We start from the raw sequence: 12,629 nt of genomic DNA, 5'->3' as shown, positions 1-12,629 counted from the left end.
CAAAGTGCAATAACGTGTGGTGTGTACTATCATTATTAAATATCGCTAAAATAAAATCGTTCCTAATCTTTGATTTTGATGTAAAATGGATACATCGGACCAATACTCTTTAAAAATCAATTCTCTGAAAGTTCTAATACAGTCACATATTTACAATGTTCCTTCAAGTCCAGACAAGGTATCTTATCATCAGTTATACTTTGATTCTATCTAAGATCTCTTTAATTTGGCTACAATCGAGCGGAATGTAATCTTCGACAACACCATGATATCTCAGTAGAAAAATACCTGCAATTTACTGAAAATGTTTGAGAAATACTCATACGTGAAATCACACCAAGTTTCAAGAAGTAAGTACGGCAATATTTTGTGTTTAAGAATAATTTGTTAAAAATCGTCGTCAAAAATTTAGACAAAAATTTCAGTACGCTTCATAATTGATACCTCATCAATATGTGAAATCCTTACTTCTAATCGTCTCAATTCCCTTCCTTAAAAATTTTCCAAACTAGTCGGTGAATTTTCCGGTGATCTATAAATACATTATTATTTCATTCCTTTATTTTTCCTAAATGTTTGTATTTCTGTTCATGAAATTTTGTGAGATTAGTTTTTAAATGTTCCAAAAGACAATTGTATATTAATAAAAATAAAAATAAAAATCCTAAAAGGTTCCTCTTTTTTTGATCCCTTTCCTTTGTTCCCCAGTTTCGCAATTGAGAAGCCGAAAAAATACGTTGAGAGAAGGGAGGCAGAAGAGGAGGGAGCGAAGAGGAGAAAAAGAGAGGAGACAAAAAGGTGATAAATTCACTCCTACGATCTAACATATTCATTACAGTCAGATGATCCAGGATCCGAGTCGTGGTAAGGGGTGAGGAGGGTGGTTAATCACAACCCTTTTTTGCCTCATTGAGACAGCCAAAGAGTAAGATCATCATGTAGAAAGTCATGTCACATCTAGTAGAAAATCATGTCAAATAAAAAGTGCTCTTACAAGTCATTACTATTACGAGAAGGGCAGCTGAGTCTGCGTTATGGTGCGTCAAAAAAGAAGACTGGGGATCACACTCGGCATTGCGTCCAGGATCAGGCTTTTAAAACTGAAAAATTTTGGTTCGAATTGTTGGTTCTCTTTTCGACATGAGACCAATGAAATTAGAAAGAGGTAGACGGACACGCTTGATTCATGAATAGGATCAAGATCTATGGTACGGGAAACCTGTAGGAGGGGAAGGGCGGAAAATACCAGCGCAGGTTATTTTCGTGATAAAATAAAGCGCCTTCAAAACTTGACCTGTCGAATTGCGATACTTACTGTGTGTAAGTTGGGAGGGGATGGGTTTTAACACTCGCCAAATAATCAAAGAACACATCAAAAGGCAGATTTGCACTCTCGCGTGACTATTAGTCTTACGCAATTTAAGTTAATTTCAGTCTGTTACCCACATTAATGACCCACATTTTTTAATCACTGAGTCTACTCTATGTCTCTTCGGGTCATTTCCCTGGCTGAGTCCTGTCTTCTAAATAACCTCTTTTATTCGCAAAAGGCCGGACATTTTAAAAATAACTCTATAATTTTACCTACAAGTGTGTTGAAAAAACTCGGTTACCGGGAAGAGTTGACTGAAAAGTAAAGTGCTTAAAAGTGAAAACTATGAATACAGGGAGGGTACGATATTTTAGTGATGGAAAAAGTCCAATATCAAGTTTTGCCATCTCCGCGTCTACCCTCCCAAACTTCATGAAAATAGTTAGTTTGTGTTTATTTCTTGCAACCATTCGGTTCTCGGAAGCTGCGAAGCCTGGTTTCATCACCGTGAGAAACAACGGGACCTATGTTTCGTACTTAGAGCTTGAATTCCACGAAAACGGAGAGACGAAGAGTTTGAAATCGGAGCATTTCGTGAAGGGACAATCCAAAACGATCGAGATCCCACAAGGTGCCACCAACATTTTTCTCACCGTTAAGTGCCAGATGATTCCGAAATATCCAGATGACGTCATGAGCAAGTTTTTCATACGACCGGTACAAAAGTGTTACGAAGTTTGGGGCTCAGTTGCGGATCCAAGATACGCTGAAATAAGATCTTCTTGTTTCTGAGTTGTCGTGCATTCTATATCAGCTTTTTTAATTTTTTTACATGAAATTATTCGTGTGACACGTTATGTAAAATTTAAAAATTGTACTAAAATAAAAATGGTAAGCGTTCGGATCACGATCAGAAAGCGAGCTGAACTTCCGTTTGAATCATGCAGTTGACTCTTCGTTTTACCTTTCAGAAAAGAAAATTGATCTGAAGTGCATTGCTTTATCGGACTTGAAGAAATCATCTTGTGAAGTTATAAACTTAAAATGTAAAACTAATGGTAATATTGGGAAGTTATGTTGAGAGGTTCTCTTTAAACCTCAAATCAGAAGACAAACATTTGTAAGAGCTAATGTAAACTACCATCTCCCAGTCGTATTTTAATGCCACTTGAGTAGAGGCGTCTACAAGTTGCCGCTCGCCAAGACAACTATTCGCACACGGCTGTAGTCATTTTGGTATCTTGTGGGAATGAAGGGTATTTTTCTCTGTCCAGTTTAAACACTAGCGATTTTTCCTCCTATATTTTACGCTCACAAATAGATACATAATTTATCATGTTTTGTTATTATGCCTACATCTGACGTTAGTGCCATTACACCATTAGAATGCCTCTCCTCGTTGAAAGTTACAAAAGACTCGCGTTCGCATCCTTTATATGAGATTAGAATTTTTTTAAAAAAAATTAAAAATTAAAATCTGAAGACGGTTAACGTAATTTCTGCTTTTTATCTTTAATAGGCGTGTTTTTGCAAAGTAAGCTAAGATTGATCAATTCTTAGGTTATCACAGTGAATATAAAAAATGACAAAAATGTCTCTGAGAGGAAATAAGATAATCCATGTAACAGCCGCACTAACATAGCAAATGGCCAAAAATGCCCGCATTTTCCCCCGAAAATTGTAGCGTGGTGGAAAAAAATTAAGGTCATTTTCGAATTCAGCGCCTCCAAATACATCTTCTCTTGTCTCGGAGACATTTTTGCCATTTTTTTGTTGCTCTGTGTTATCAGTCATCATTTGATCAATCTGAGAGCTGTTTTAACTTTTACACCACAGGGAAGATGACAGTGTGGAGTCTCTAAAATATACAACTATAATCAAACGGGTCCATTCACGCATCCAAATATCGTGGTAAATGGCGAATTTATCTAGATCGCAACAAGTGTCGGTAAAGCAAGTACCACTATGAAAAGTTGTTGCACGCTCTGCGGTTGGCCGAGCTGGAGGATAATTCAATTATTCTCATACTGCGGCCTGCACTCCTGTAGCCGCGCTGAAAAATTAATCACCGTTTTCGTTTTCAAGCTCGATCGACCTATAAATCGTCAGTGTGTAACAAATCTTCCTTATTGATTCCAACAATGCGGCCAAGCGGTGAGCAGCACCGTCGATCTGACGATCGACTGTTGATGTTGCAGAAGCTAATTATTATTCATGCATGGATTTGAAATGAACCTTAAGACGAGGAGAGACCTTACAATGGTATATCTAGGTGCTAATGGTGGAAGTTTTTGTTTTTGGAACTTCAACTTTGAATCGCTGACTCACTATTTCCACCAGGAGCCCCTCTACAAGAACTCTACTGAACTCTTCTGGAAGATTGAGCATTCATAGAGAGGATGTGTCCCATTAAGAAGGGTATTTTGGCCCTAACTTCGGTCGAAAATTGAAACAGTTTAGAATAATGTCATGTATAGTCAAATCGACTCTTATTCATCTACCCTGTGAGAACTTGTCCGAGGTGTTTTTGCAGGGTTTTTGCCTATTTACCAGCGCAAGGTAGTGAAGTTTTGCAGTTTTCTCGAATAATTCCTCATTTTCGGTCCTAAATTAGATTGTTCATGTATGAACACAAGCGACCACCACTTTCTCCTTAAAATATGTTGTAATAGGTGTACTAAAGATTGACACATTCGAATATAAACGTGGTAGTTGCTTGTGCTCATACATAGACAATCTAATTTAGGACCGAAAATGAGCAATTATTCGAGAAAACTGCAAAACTTCACAACTTTGCGCTGGTAAATCAGGCAAAAACCTTTCAAAAACACCTCAAACAAGGACAAGTGCTCACAGAGTAGATGATTAAGAGTCGATCAGACCATACATGACATTATTCTAAGGTGTTTCAATTTTCGACCAAAGTTAGGGCCAAAACCCTCTTCAATGGGACACATCCTTTCAGCGGTTACCACTAACTTTACCGCGGCTATTTCAAATCTTGACCCTCGTTCACTACCTCGATGAACATTGGTACCTGAAACCTGTGTGTTACGGACTTGTGTCTCCCGAGTTGAACACCTCGGTAGTTCGAGTCTGAACTCCTCTCGTCCTGGCAACATACGTACTTCCTGCTCTTGTTCAAAATATCGGCGCGCAGCGTGGTGCGTTGTCCCGTTACTTGCAATTGTTACTCTTCAAAACTAATCCCCGTTTATGTCCGTAGTCGGACGTCATAACGTCGCTCCTCCGACGTAAGGGCGTATATCGATTTCCGGATGAACTCCAGAAAGCATGGGCTCATATGTAAAATGTGGCTCACACGGACATTGAGATACGTCCTTGTGTCATAGGGGCGTCGATATCTGCTCTCGCGTTGCGAAGTTTTAGCGCTACATCTGCTCCTCTCGGAGCATTGTTTTTTCAGCGATTGGTCTAAGTCAGGCTAATAGAAAAGCAAGCTCAGCCATAGAGTGGGTAAAAAATAGTTGTAGCTGTGGTGAAACTACCAGACCACGTATATCGGTTTAAGACATTGCAGACTTCTTATCATAATTTATTTTTGAAATGAAAAACTACTCAACGTCAATTCTTGACGACATTTTTCTTCTTTGTGAGAGGAAAATCCTATGGAAACTATAAGGTGTGATATTGATTCGATTTCCTTTAAAAAAAATTAAATGAGAGCGGAGATTTTTAAACCCCGCAAACGAGATACGTAACCTGGTAGTTTCACCATCGATATCTAGGAAAACTATTATGAATCTGCTTGTCAGTTAGCAGTATGTGGAATTTTCCTTGAGAATCAATGTACGACTTCGTCTCTTGTGAACTAACCAGCAGACGCCCTGATTCCAGTATCGTGGCGTGAATTGCGATGTATTGATTGTTATGCCATTTAAGCGTATGGTAAAGAATCGATTATTAAGGTGTTCGCTGCGAACACTAGGGTGGAGCGTTTTTGGGCTTTTTTTTTATTTTGAAAATGGACATAGCACAGTAGTTGTGAAATGGTCTAAAAACAACGCCTGAATTTTCCTGAATTTTTTCGTCAACGTTTAGGCCTCCCGGATTGACGTTGACGTCAAAATTAGCGGAAAATCCGGGGTTTTTGACGATAACTTGGCAACAATGGCAAATACGACAAAAATGCATAGAATCAGAGTTGTTGGAAATTAAATTTCCAACAAATCACTTTCTTATCGTTTTTTTTTGTAAGTGCAACCGTTTTAGTGTAAAATTCGAAAACCCGTAATTTTCCAGAAATTTGACGTGAATTCTCGTTTAGTCCGGGAGAAATACGGGAGAAAGAGGGCTAACTCGAAACAAATTGCGTGATAGACTTTTCCTACAAGAATACCATCATCGGGTTGCCCTGAATAACACAAAACATACAAAATGTTTTCCACGGCTCCACCGCGGAACACCCCTTAAAATGCCTAAAATTCAAAAGGGCGGCCGTGTTTAGATTATCAAGCATCAAGGTAATTTTAAATGTGCATCTCGTGTGGTATGAGGTGTCGATTCCTATGTACTTTTAGTCGTAAATTTCAAATATACTGTCAAAAAAAGCCCCTGGTCAAACGGGGTGCATCAAATCCAGGATGGCGGCTAACTTTGAACAGCAGGAAGGTATGTTTGTCCCATATTCCCTCACATTCCCCCCTGATAGTTTGTCCTAGTACCCCTTATTCGCGTGATAAGGCAAGTGAGGGAGGTATTAGTACCTCAAAGAATATCGACGGCAAAATTCCCAAACCAGGTATCTCGTTTGCAATATTTAAAAATTCCAAGAATTCTGCAGCATCGCAAACCGTTTTCGTATGCTTTGGTTGTTTCATCGTAATTTTGGTCGTAGTTTTCCAGTATGACGTGATGAATACCATCTGGTTAATCGGGCTGCCCAAAACTAAAAAAAGACTGATAAGTTTGAAGGGTAGGAGGATTTAAGCAAGTTAAATAAAGACTCAATGAGTGAAGTGAAGTATTATTCCCTGTGTAATTTTGGTAAAATGTGAAGTAAAAAATTAAGTGGAAAATGAATGGTCAAACAGGGCGTCTCAAATCCACGATGACTGCCTGTAAAAGGCAGTAGTGTTAACCTGAGGTGTAGGTATAATGCTGAAAGGCATTATCTGAACGGTGTTTGCGTGCAACATAGTTCCTTTCAGCATTGCGTCTTATTTTAAAATATGCTTTTATCATACATCTTCGAAAATAAGGTACCGATTTCCGTGCAAGTAATATCCGCGTTTAAAATCCTGTTATTCCCCCGAGAATCAAGACTCTTTTTATTCGAAATAGGAATAAAGCAAATCAGGTCACGTGAGAATCATGGCGAAATAAAAAAAAAAAAATCGATCTCTAAAATCAAAAGTTGACGACACCATTGTTCAAAAAATATACTGAGGAACATCATCTGGTGGTATGAATCATCAATGTTTTCATTTTTTCATTCTCTTCTTTTAGTAATAGGTAATTCCGTTGTAAATATCAGTTTCTCTGTGAATTGTACATTTATTTGGACTGAATTTTGCGATTTGGAACTATAAATTCTGCCTCGTCTGGAAAAACACTTATGTTCATAGGGATACTAATGGCACATACGTTGTTTTAGAACCGGGTTAGGATTTATAATTCTAAATTGCAAAATGTAGTCCATTTGTATGTCGTTTTATTGGTTCTTCATATGGAGATAGACACCATCCTCCAATTCAGCTCTCATTGAGGAGTAATATTAATTGCGAACATTTAAGAAAACTGTTAGATTTATTTCAAAGATTTTTTACTATCACACTTTGAAATTTTCTGTTCTGTCCTTTAAATTTAGAAGTCATATACTTATCCCATAATCGGGAGACCCTGCATGATTAAGGGGCATTTTCTGCTGTAAATTCAAAATTAACGACCAAAATTATCTAAATTCACAAAAAAACATTGCGGCATCTTAAACCCTGGTAACCTGCGGATTCGGCCTGGATTGTCAGTTTTACGCCTCCTGACCAGGTGTCATTCATCGGATCATAGATAAGGTCTTATAAAAGATAAATTAATTTTGGACCTCTAATCAAAATGCTAAACCAATATTATCCAGAGATCGTTACCATACTTTCAATTTTAAATGTAATGCACTAATCAAACTTTAAAGGTTACCTTCCCGCCATTCAAAGTTGGCCGCCATCCTGGATTTGATGCACCCCGTTTGACCAGGGGCTTTTTTTGACAGTATATTTGAAATTTACGACTAAAAGTACATAGGAATCGACACCTCATACCACACGAGATGCACATTTAAAATTACCTTGATGCTTGATAATCTAAACACGGCCGCCCTTTTGAATTTTAGGCATTTTAAGGGGTGTTCCGCGGTGGAGCCGTGGAAAACATTTTGTATGTTTTGTGTTATTCAGGGCAACCCGATGATGGTATTCTTGTAGGAAAAGTCTATCACGCAATTTGTTTCGAGTTAGCCCTCTTTCTCCCGTATTTCTCCCGGACTAAACGAGAATTCACGTCAAATTTCCGGAAAATTACGGGTTTTCGAATTTTACACTAAAACGGTTGCACTTGCAGAAAAAACGATAAGAAAGTGATTTGTTGGAAATTTAATTTCCAACAACTCTGATTCTATGCATTTTTGTCGTATTTGCCATTGTTGCCAAGTTATCGTCAAAAACCCCGGATTTTCCGCTAATTTTGACGTCAACGTCAATCCGGGAGGCCTAAACGTTGACGAAAAAATTCAGGAAAATTCAGGCGTTGTTTTTAGACCATTTCACAACTACTGTGCTATGTCCATTTTCAAAATAAAAAAAAGCCCAAAAACGCTCCACCCTAGCGAACACCCTGTTTATCGATCCTTTTCCATAGGTTTAAATGGCATAACAATCGATATATCGCAAAGCACGCCACGCCATTGCCTGATTTACGAAAAAATATTGGCTCCTTTCTGATAAATGCGGGTCACACTAAGCGTTTAGTTCAGGTTCAAAGCAAAAGAAGTATACTCAATGATGTTTTATTTTTTATTCGGACGAAACTTAAAGTTTTCCCCTGACAGGTTCTGAAATATTTTCATCAAAAACTCGTCCTGTTCGAAACGTGCACTAGCCGCGGCCGCTTCATGCAACATGGCCGGGAGTTGGACCTTGTGCCTCGCAATGGACCTCAGGATCAAGTAGCCCACGTAGATAATGAAATAAATGCTGAAATACAGAGGCACGTACCATAAATGACGCCCGACTCCATAGTAATAGTACTGAGCCTCTCTTTCATCCTCCTCCTCGTCCGCTGGCGTGGGTGGAGGGGCTGGAGGGAGGAGGGGAGGGGGCGGAGGAGGAGGTCGTGGCTGCGGCTGAGGAGGAGGGAGGTAAAGATAAGCTGGCCCCGGGAGGGGCGAGGGATTTGGAGGGTTGTATGAGTATCCTTCCTGTTTTGGAGGATTGTAAACGTAGGCAACCTGTTTTGGTGGCAAATATAGGGGGGCAGCAGTGGAGGGTGCTGGTTTGAGCGCTATAGGGACCGGATACGCATACCCTGCGGGTACGACGACGGGCTTGGAGGTGGGGGATGGGGGTAGATATGTTTTAGGGGGGACGGATCCGTTTCCGCTGGGGGATGGTGGTGGCGGGACGTAGTCCGTAGATGGAGGGATATAAGGGGGAAAGTACTGGTCCGCAGTGTGGTATGAGGGGGCGGGATCCGGGGGTGGGGGCAAGTAGGAGCTACCGGGACGAGGAGGGGGGTAGTCATCGGCCAGTGGGAGCCGCGAGGAGTTCAACTGAGAGGGCTCTTGTAGGGAATCATACTGATCGTCGATAAAATTACTGCTGATTAAAGCTGATTGCTGATTGCTCGAGGCTCCACCGTCGAATTGAGCGTATGTCGCGTCTGATTGACTCGAAAAGCCGTTGTCGACGAACTGCTGTCCCGATGCGCCAACGTTGACGAACTGGCCATCCGATGGGTCGTTGAGGTAAATGTTGCCGGAATCAGCACCGATTGAATCGTCCACTTGGAACTGACCGGTGGCGAAGAAGCTCTCAGGGCTTGGCTCGTGGGGTAAGGCCTGAGCGATGGCGTTATGTGCGGCTGCTTTCAGGTGTTTCAGATGAGCGAACGTCGAGGGATTGAAGCGATCCTGGGCCACTTGACTTTCCAGCAAACTCCGAGTTTTAATCGATCGTGTTTTGACGTCATCGCCGGCATAGACTGTTCCTGGATTTCCACGTGTTTGGTTGTGTGCCTGCATGAAAGTTGAAAAGTTGCGGTGCAATGGATTCCTCAGCGGTTCAGAATATCTGGCGCTGAAACATGGATATAAGACCAAAGTTGGCATTTGAAGACTTATAGCCTTGGAAATTCTTGTGAACGTTTATTATGTCAAAAACGCATCTCCTAAGTGAGGAGAAAAAATGATTTGCCATAAAAACTGGGTAATGATGGGGAAAAACTAAGATCATCTTGTTTGCAATCCCACCCCATCCCACCTTACATCATCCCGTGTGTTTGGAATCCCACACGCCGGCGTTTGACCAAAAGTGTCACTAAAATTTGATAGAAAAATTTGGACGGATTATTATCAATGTCAATGCACGGACGCAATTCGTATTATATCAGAGGCTGCTTGGGATTGTTTAAGGTCAAAACACTGTGCAATAAAATTCAGAAAAATTTAGAGATAATTGCAGGATTTTTGGCACGGCAATTCATTTAATAATTACAAATTACAAATAAAAACAAGAATCAAAGAACTCGCTACGTATAACATAGATAGTCCAAAAGATGGTATACATTAAGAAGAGGCCAAGAAGGAAAGGTTTCAAAAGAATATAGGTAAATAATGTCCTAATGCTCAAAAAAATTTAAAAAGTGTATATTCTGATCCCCCGAATCCTAAAATAGGTAACCTCCGTCCTTTTCTATCACCAACCAGTCCCAAGAGATAGCCAGTTTTTCAGGGAAAATTCCGTGAAGAGCTTTTCTTGCCGTTTCCCAAAAACAAGGCTAAGAGTTTCTTAGTTCTGTATATTGAAGCTACCAGTAAATTTTCAGCCGCTGAGTCCGAAAATTACCTCAGATTTGTTTTATTTGTCTCCAGAGTTAAGAAACAAAACTAGTTTTGTTTGCGCAGCATCAGACATTGCATTTTGAAGGGTGCAAAAAGTTACAACGGAGAATATTGATTTTTCTGAAAAACTGAAAATGAAAAAATTTGCGTTCGATTCCAGATTCGACGGCTCCAAAAACACTCCAATTATTCATCCACGCAGACCATTGACCATATTCCATCATTTAAACATCATTGACCTTTTTTCTTAGAAGATCATGGCAAGGAAAGCTTTAAGCGACTTTTCCTGGGCAAAATTGGCTAATTTGGAAAACTAGTAAGTGGTGGGAAAAACGTATGGATTATCATTGGAATCAGTTGATCGTGGTAGGTTAGTAACTTTTCATCTGAAAAGTGGATATTTTTCACCTCTTATTGGTAGCAACTGCGTGGTTTTTGGGACTAATATATTTCGTTGCGTTCGTCTGGTTGCAAGGTCCTCATTTCTGAGGACAACAGTGGCAAGGCGTGAATGATCCATTATAAATATCTCTCCATTTGAAGTATTAAGGTGTTTGTTGCGAACAGCCTGTTCATCAATCTTTTCGTAGATTCAAATGGCAGATCAATCGATAATTCGCAAAGCACGCGGGTGGCGCGCAGCACGCAAAGGTACTGGAAGACAAGGAGTGATCCTTTCCTTTAATCAATTACTCTCAGCTAAAATCAGACCATAATGATTGATTAAATAATGACTCAAATCATAAATCAAGACACCAGCACTTAAAAACTAACTTAAAGCCCGAAATGAAAAATAAAATCGTGGTAGACGAGAGAAACAAATCACCTGTCAAATACGAATGGTTCGCCGATGTTTTCGGCGATCGACACATCCACCCGGATCAAAAACCACAGTGGGGACACAATCAAGGCACCGATGACACTTTTCATTTTTCACTAACATCTGAAAAGGATGAACTGAAACACACGTCCAGAGAGGATACTACCTCCAGTGGCGCAGTTGCAACTTCCCGTGAATTTTGGCCGCCCCCTCCCCCCGAACCCGGTAGATCCTCCTCCAATTTACACCGCGCTTTGTGGGAGTTCTCTTAGGCGTGTCACTTGAAAAAAAAAGAGAAAAAATGCAAAACTTGACTCTAGCAGCAATCGGGGAAAGGTACAGTGGCTCTGATGTCAAATTCTTGATTTAAAACAACAATTTCTGCTATGCTATTGCGCTCGGAAAAGTTTCGATTATTAGCTATTTGGAATATAACTCTCTGAAAGAATCTTTTTTTTTTATAAAAAAAAAGAAAAAAAAAGCCTTCTAAGATTTTTAAAATTTTCTCCAAATATAAAGATATTCCTCAGCATTATCTGACTGCAGCTGTTCACTCGCCACCATATTTTCAAAGCATACGACGTAACGACGAGATCTGCCGTGCTGAGGAAAAACGTCATATCAACATTCGCATGTTGCCAAATTTCCACTCATAAAAGACGTATTTGGGACGTAAGTTATGCACTTATGCATATTTTTCTTTGAAATTTTCAGACACTCTAGATCAAATTACGAACAAAAAATCTCTAAAAGAAAATCTAAACAAATTGGAGGAAAAATATTTACACTCGGGAAAATTGAGCATAGGGTTGTTGGATGAAATGGACAGTTCCAGTTAATTGTTATAGTACCCTAATTTATTTTATTGTAGTAGTACACCAATTAATTGTGGTAGCATCCCAATTAATTTTGATAGTACCCCAATTAATCGTGGTAGCACCCCCATTAATTTTGGTAGTACCCCAATTAATCGTGGTAGTACCCCAAAAAATCAGGTTACCGACCCCAATGTTGCGGCACTACTCCAACTTGAATTGCGATACTACCCCAATTAATTGGAAATGTCCATATTATCCAACAAATTAAGATAGAACCAAAATTTTAGGGGATAAACTCTGACGTTTTTTCCGTGCAAATTTTCCTGGAAATTCATGATTCCTTGAAAAAAGAGATTCAGCAACCTCTGAAGGTTCACATGGCGTTTTCCCTTTTCACGGTAGAAATGACTTCGTTCCCAAGTGGCAACCCTTCGGCGAAGACCCCGTGCGTGCGAACTGACCCAGTAGGTGAAAAAAATTTGAACCAGAAATCACGGCAAGATTAATGACATGGCTCAATTAACACTAGCTCGTTAGACGCTCTCGGGAGGAAACGATGTCAAACTGTGTTTGCCTAGCCGAATGCCAACTCCCTACTCTGGCGTCATT

The 12,629-nt window shown here is 39.9% G+C and overlaps 1 protein-coding gene across 1 annotated transcript; it reads right to left on the bottom strand.

Annotated features, from left to right (window-relative positions):
- Positions 1-8,323: 8,323 nt before the first annotated feature.
- Positions 8,324-11,503, bottom strand: LOC109033095 (uncharacterized). The gene is made up of 2 exons (XM_019045529.2): positions 11,209-11,503; positions 8,324-9,618 (listed from the first exon to the last, which is right to left on the bottom strand). The coding sequence occupies exons 1-2, from the start codon at positions 11,310-11,312 to the stop codon at positions 8,331-8,333; spliced, it is 1,392 nt and encodes a 463-aa protein (XP_018901074.2). The 5' UTR covers positions 11,313-11,503; the 3' UTR covers positions 8,324-8,330.
- Between the last annotated feature and the right edge of the window lie 1,126 nt (positions 11,504-12,629).

The sequence above is a fragment of the Bemisia tabaci genome, chromosome 1 (assembly GCF_918797505.1).
Source record: "Bemisia tabaci chromosome 1, PGI_BMITA_v3".
Taxonomy (NCBI): domain Eukaryota; kingdom Metazoa; phylum Arthropoda; class Insecta; order Hemiptera; family Aleyrodidae; genus Bemisia; species Bemisia tabaci.
The sequence above is the reverse complement of the archived record's forward strand: the minus strand, read 5'-3'. Positions and strand labels throughout refer to the sequence as shown.